The following is a 7,217-nucleotide window of genomic DNA, read 5'->3' as shown; positions in this document are numbered from 1 at the left end:
CTGTTACATATGTGCAGAGGACTTAGGTCCATCCATGTATGCATGCTCTATAGTTAGCAGTTCAGTTCTATGAACCCCTATGGGCCCAGGCTAGTTGTTTCTGTAGGTCTCCTTGTGGTGTCTTTGGCCCCTCTGGCTCCTTCAATCCTTCCATCCCTTGTTCCACTGGATCCCCCAAGCTCCACTTAATGTTTGGCTGTGGGTCCCTGTATCTGTTTCCTCCAGTTGCTACGTGAAGTCTCTCTGATGACAGTTATGCTAAGCTCCTGTCTGCAAGTATGACAGAATATCATATATAGTGTCAGGGGTGGGGCTCCAACCAATGACTGGCCCGGCCTCTGACCCAATGCCATGACAGGGAGTCCTTTATAAGTGAGAAAAAGCAGAACAATGAGGGAGGCATCTGCATTAGAACCCTGGTTTGCTTCAAGACATGCCAAGAACTCCAGTGTCAAAAGTCAGTATCAATGGGAGCTGTCTGATCCAGGAAGATTTGAATGGGGGTGGCATATTGCACCAAGGCAACTCACAGCAGATTCCTGTGTGGCATGGAGGCAGGAAGGATGACCTTTAGTGGCCTCAGGGATCCTAAGGGTCTACTGTAGTGTAACAGAACATCTCTCTGCAGAGTCACCTTGCCTGGTTTCCCTACAGGGTTTCATCTCATAAATGTAGTGCAGTCTGTACGTTCCTGCACTAGTTCGGTTTAAGAGAGAAACTCCAGTGTCCTGGGCTCAGACTTCAGCTGCTCAGGTTGAGGCAGACTTTGAACTTATTTATGGAAGAACAATTACACACCTGAAAATACCAACGTGAAAGGAAATATTTTCTCACCTTGCTAACAGGATTAGGTTCATCAGGGGAACAAGGGTAGAAACCACAGGACAACCCTCAGCTCTCCTAATGGAAGGTTAACAAGAAGGGGCCAGGAAGCTGCTCTGCCAGGTGGGGCGTGGCGGATCACCTGCAGACCTCTGCCAGGGACCACAGTCGCTATCTGCGGGACACTTCCTAGGGCCTTTGATCTTTTCCGGGATTCTGGTGAAGGCCCGTTTTTCCTTTTAGTTTATTTATTGTATCTGTTTTCCCGAGGGCTTGGGGGGTCAGAACGCCAGTTTGTGCTGGAACTTACTCCCTTTGGAGCAGTGCTGTAAACTCCAGCCAGCTGCCCAGATCGCTCAGGAAGGAAGGGGGTCTTTCTGATGACAGCTGGGGAGCTAAATGCTGGCTCCTACTCCCCAGTCCCAGCGTGGCTGCAAGCTCCACCTTTACAGAGGACCTTCTTAGCCCCAAAGAAGTTGGAGTTGCCACAATTACCTGGACTTTTTTCTCCTTTTCTTGGAGAGGGGGGTGTCTAAAGTTGCCACCTGCCACCACGAGGGGACTTGTTCCCGGAGCACCAGTCCCTAATCTTCATTTGGCCTTTGCCTCTGAGTGGCCTGGCCTGAGCTCTCCATCTGTGCGCCTTAAATCCCATTTATCTTCTTAGCACCCAAGACTTGGCCAGCCCCACCCTCCTCGTCCCTGCTCGCAAATTACAGCCCCTCCCTTGCGCTTCCTCCGGAGTGCTCTACAGAGTAACCTTTGAGGTGTTAGGAAAAGTGGTTTAAACTGGGTGCAAGCCAACTAGAAGGGTATGGGGGGAGAAGGGTCCAGCCAGCGAAACCGAGGAACCTCAAAAGTTCAGGGTTAGGATCCAGCCGAGGACCCTGGGCCCGCAGTCTGAGTCAAGGAACTCCGGCCGTGTGTTGAAGTCGGTCCCACCCCGGCCCCCAATCTAGGTCACCCGCGGGGAAGGGCTGAGCTGGGGGCTGTCTGCGCCGGAGGTGGGCGCGGAGTGAATTGATTCAGACCCTGCCCCTCGTTCTTCCACTAGATTGTAATTCCATCTCCTGCGGGTCGAGCCGCCCTCCCTCCGGCGGCCAGTGCGTCCCTCCCCTCGGCTTCCAGCGTCCACTCCCCAGCCCCGAAAAGCCTTGCCGCTGCGAGCCCGCTCCACTGTAGCACGCCAGCTTCCCAACTGCTGCCTTGCCTCCTCGGACTCCCGAGTGGCTCCTGGTTCAGCTCACTGGGTCCCCCATCTTCTCATCCTCGCGTCACTGGCGTCCCCCGCGTCCCCCGGGAGACGCCCTTTCCCTGCGCGCCCGGGACTTGGTGAAACTTTGCAGACACACCGTTGGTGAGATGGATTTAATCTCAACCTTCTTGCTCCATTTCTTGCTCCTGGCCTGCAGCCTCCCACCCGGCGCTGTGTCACTCCGAACCGCTCTGCGAAAATCAGGTAAAGCGCTCAGTGCGCGCCCTGAGCCATCGTGCCCAGAACACCCCGGTCCCGGCCTTTGGTGGGGTTCTTAGAGCAGGCAGCAGCTCTCTCCGCTGACCGGCGTGGGCTCAGCCCGCCTAGGCTTTGCGCAGAGCTCAGCCGAGGCACAAGCCTCGCCCTCCCCCAGCCCAGGCAGTCCCAGGGATATTGTTTGTTAAAAGAAACGATCTGTTTTCCAGAGCTAGCAGAGGTGGTGGGCTCTGTGTGGAACCACAGACTGCTAAAAGTTAGGGGCAGCTATCGCTCTGTCTGGGTTACAGAGGACTGAGAGAGCGCAGAGGACTTTCAACAGCTCCTCCTGCTTCTTTGAACATCTTATTGAATTCATACTGCCTAGAGCCCAGCCATTTCCTGTTGAGTGTCTGAAGGTTTGCCTGGAGCCCCCCTTCCTGGCTCTGATCCTGTCCAAGCACTGGATAGGGACCCGCACTTTCTCTGTTGTTGGGATTTTCTTGCAGCCCCGGGCTGTTTGTGCAGAAAGCAGCCCACAGTGGGTTAACCTGATCTCTTTTAGAACTCCTTGTCTTAGTTCTGCTGTTCAAACCAAGATATAAATGCACTGTAGGCTAGCTAGTACAAAGGATCGGAGAGAACGCAAAACCACAAAAACTCCCATTTCCTCTAGGTTAAAAAGTATGTTTTTATCAACATTGATTTGGCTGTGTCATATGGGAAAGTAGAACATTTTAAACAATAAAGTTCCTAACAGCGCTTCTGGGTAACGATTTTTATTCTTTGTTGGCCAGGACCATATTTAGAATTGTGAGAAAAAAAAATCTGCTTTTTCTTAGCTTACTTTACAAGTGGGGGTTGTCTTATGGGATTAATTATGTCTTCTGAACAATGGAAAACAATCTAACTATTTTAATTTAGCCTGCAAAAACCTCGCAGAAAGTGCAGTCTGCCTTCACAAATGTTTCTACAAGAAAGAGGCAAACCAGGAAAATTTATCAGAGTGCAAGGAAGAGAATCTTGGCTGAGCAGGTTCCCATTTGCATGTTCAAATATTTCTTAATGCTCCAGGATCTGTCTGGAGTTTAGGACGGTTGTCTTTGATTCTGGGAGATATCTCAGTCTTTGGGCTCTATCTGTGATCACCTGTATCCCCTTACCTGACTTAACATTGAGGACTATTCTCAGCTTCCACAACACATTCAGATACAGAACAAATCTGTCAGCACACTGTCTGGTTCATTGGGGAGGCAACAGCAGCCACCCAAGGTAGAATCATATTAAATTGTCTTCTTGCATCTTCATACACCTTCCAGAATCTCAATAAGAGGAGCCTTTGAACTTTCTTGCTCAAGAAAACCACACTATGATTGCTGGCCCTCTGCAGGTTTCTGCACATGAAACCATCTAACCACATTAGATAGTACATTGCATAGGTCTGTGGCTCTTAGCCTGTGTGACACATGCAGGGTTCTTTGAGGCTAGACTTCCATCCATTTAAGCAAGATGTAAAACCTGCTGGGTATAATTGCACACACATTTCCCCCATTTGCCTCTTCATTTTGTATTGTTTTGGGTCCTTCCTCTCCTAAAAACATCTCTGCCTGGTCCACTCAGCATCTTGTTCAGATATTCACATCAGCAATAGCTCATGTTGCTTTCTTTGCTTTTACTTGAAGTATTGGGGTGGGCGTGGGGAAGGAGTGATTTTTTGAAAACTTCCTTTTAAGTATTTTTGGCCTCATCAAGGTAGAAGGAATATTTAGACCATCTTCAGTCTCAGAAAGGCATTTTTTTTAAAAAAATTACTTCATAATTTTATCCAGACAATGGCTTTCAGGTTGGAAAGCTGTTTGGATGAACGTGACAGCTACTTCATAAACTTCAGGGCAAATTTTCCTTGTGGGCTCATTTACATCCCATGGAAAGACTAGTTTTTTGATCCGTAAAATTGGTCCAGATTAAAAACTGCCCTGGTTGGCTCTGATGCAAACAGCAAGGAGCTCATTTGTAATCTTCCCCAGACACCAGCAAATCCCGCTCTGGGTCCATATGGGAGGGACTTTGTACCTTGTCCCCCACCCCCGCCCCCATAGAAAGTGGCTTGTGTGCAGTACTTTGAAGGTGATGTGGCCACCACACAGACATTGCAAAGCTGTGTATCCTGTTATCTATTCCTCTTTACTCTGCACAATCAACTTTTGATAAGTACAGTTTAGTTTCAAAGTCTAGAATTCCAATTAACCCAAAGGTTCCATCCTTTCTTCTAGAAAGAAGACAGGTAGAGAAGGACACCTTGGCCCCTCACCCTAAGGTGCAGCACCTTCTGGCACTGAGCATGAGGAAAGAAAGCTCCACATCTGCCAAGACTCAAAGAGAGTTGCCACAGCAGTGTTCAGATTAAGTCAAATTAAATAATACTAACTGGCACTAATTAAGTGCTTGTTACACTGTTCTGAGAACTCGACACATACTGATTTCTTTAATCAAGCCAGCGGCCTTGTGTGCTGCTAGTTTCTTTGTTTTACTAAGGGGGAAAGTGTGGCTTAGTGGAGCTCAATATCTTACCCGAGGCCACACAGAGGCTAAATGGTGGAATGGGAATTTAGGCTCTGGTATTTGGCACAAAATCCCAGTCCTAAGCTGTCTTGTTTGCAGAACTATGTAGCCTTGAGTGTTTTCAAGGCTGAGTTCCCCAGGGACAGAGAGCCCTGTAACCTAGGTGGAGGGCTTCTCCTTGCTATTTTGTGTGGGAGACCTGTGTCACCTCCAAACAAAATAGTACCTAGTCTACTGATGTGGGGTACGGAAGCTACTATCCCCTCACCCCATCCATAAATCCTGTGTGAAGTTTTACCGAGCACTGAGGAAGAGCTCTCTTTCTTTGTCAGACTCATGGGGATTAATGTTTCTGGGGGACAGGAAAACACTGGAGTCCCTTGGGGGGTAGAAGAGTGAGAAGGTAAAGGGCCCCATGTCTACACCACCTCTGCAGGCCTCCACTGTGTGTAAATACAGTGGACTGAACAAGTGTCATTCCTGTTCTGCATAAACAGAAGCAAGTGCAAACTACTCACTTTGCCACGGGACCGAGAGGGACTCAGTGATTTGTCCAAGTTAAGGTCAAAAGCTGAGCTGGGCTAGTGTGAAGATCCCCTAACACCAGTGGTTGGTAGCCTTTTGCTTCTGGTTCTTGGCAGGGATTTCAGGGGGAGAGAGGGGAAATTCCAACAACTGTGGACAGGAAGGAAAGAAGCCACCCATAGTCCACAGGTAGATCTGTCACCCGGGTCTTCATTATAAGGATCATTTCTAGGCAGCTTTATTGAGGTGAAGACCTTTATGAAAAAATCTTCCTTTTCAGGGATTGCTTGATAAGTTCTAAAAAACACTATCAGTTTGGACACGCTCAGCTGCTCAACCTCAGCTAGCAGCAACCACGTAAGGGGCCTGTGTTCTCCCTCATCACCTGCCTATGGGCTAATTCCCCTCTTGCAGATGTTTGTTTTGAAATAAATGGACTATTTTCTTTACTTGAGAATATAATCTTGTGTTTCATAGTAGAAGATCGACCCTGTTACAGCCCCTGGCAACTGGTGATCTGATTCCTGACCCTGTACTTTTGAATCTTCTAGAATCTCTCATATTTTGTGTGTGCTTTCTCACACCCAACACAGCACTTTCAAGACGAACCCATGCGTGGTGGCACTTAGCGTGTTTTTTTTTTTTTTTTACCCTTTGTACTGGTTAGTAGTAGTCCCTTGTATAGAACTCAGATGACTGAAGTGTGTTTCACTGTTCCCTAGGGAATGGCTCTTTAGGTGTGTTCAGCTTTAGGCTGGGGTGAATGGATGGCTACACGCAGCTCTATACATGTCTCTGTGTGGATATGCAGCTCTATGCATGCCTCTGTGTGGATATGCAGCTCTATTCATACCTCTGTGTGGATATGCAGCTCTATGCATGCCTCTGTGTGGATATGCAGCTCTATGCATGCCTCTGTGTGGATATGCAGCTCTATACTTGCCTGTGTGGATATGCAGCTCTATGCATGCCTCTGTGTGGATATGCAGCTCTATGCATGCCTCTGTGTGGATATGCAGCTCTATGCATGCCTCTGTGTGGATATGCAGCTCTATTCATATCTCTGTGTGGCTATGCAGCTCTATGGATACCTCTGTGTGGATATGCTTCTATTTTTCTTGATAAGGAGCAGAGTGGGGATCATTGCTTCTGGTAGCTTGAACTTTCCAAGAAAGCACTGAATTGTTTCTCAGAATGGTTGCACTATTTCACATTCTTAGGAGCAACGTATGGAAGTTCTACTCTTCCTGGATTCTCCACAGCATTTGGTACATGTTTTCGTTTCATCTCAACAGCTGTGAAGAAAAAAAAAAAAGTTAAAACCAAAACATGACAAACAGAAACATAAGAGGGGATGGGTTTAGTTCATAATTCCATGTTGGAATCCATCACTGGAAGTGACAGGAATTTGAAGCAGCCACTTGTGCCACATCCAGTCAAGAGCAAAGAGAAGTAAATACATGAGAGCTCACTTGCTTGCTGCCTGGCTTGTGATCAATGATTTCCCTGCTATTATATGGTCATGATCCCCCCAAGTAGAGAATGGTTCTGCCCATGGTGGACCTTCCCACATCAGTCATCTTAAGACAATTACCACAGGTCAATTCAATGTTGACAACCCCTTGCCGATTGATACTCTTTCTCTAAGTCATTCTAGTTGTGTCAAGTTGAAAATTCAAGCCAACCATTTCCTTATCATTTCTCTGTTTCTTTGTTTTTGTTTGGTTCAAGGTTTCTAATGAGTGTATAAAAATATATCTTACCATAGTTTTAATTTTTTTGTTTCCTTCATGAATAATGATATTGAATTTTTTTCATGTGTCATTTGCCTCTCAAGTTTCTTTGAATCTTTTGACTT

At 47.3% G+C, this 7,217-nt stretch overlaps 1 protein-coding gene across 1 annotated transcript in view; it reads left to right on the top strand.

Moving 5' to 3' along the window:
- Nucleotides 1-1,690: 1,690 nt before the first annotated feature.
- The window catches only part of Egflam (EGF like, fibronectin type III and laminin G domains), a 180,401-nt gene continuing 174,874 nt past the window's right edge, over nucleotides 1,691-7,217 (top strand). The window contains exon 1 of the mRNA XM_031360032.1: nucleotides 1,691-2,281. Within this exon, the coding sequence (XP_031215892.1) occupies nucleotides 2,185-2,281 (97 nt within the window). The 5' untranslated portion in view covers nucleotides 1,691-2,184. The remainder of the gene's footprint in view (nucleotides 2,282-7,217) is intronic.

This window comes from Mastomys coucha, unplaced genomic scaffold (genome assembly GCF_008632895.1).
Source record: "Mastomys coucha isolate ucsf_1 unplaced genomic scaffold, UCSF_Mcou_1 pScaffold8, whole genome shotgun sequence".
NCBI classification, from domain to species: domain Eukaryota; kingdom Metazoa; phylum Chordata; class Mammalia; order Rodentia; family Muridae; genus Mastomys; species Mastomys coucha.
This window is presented reverse-complemented; position numbering and strand designations above follow the sequence as displayed.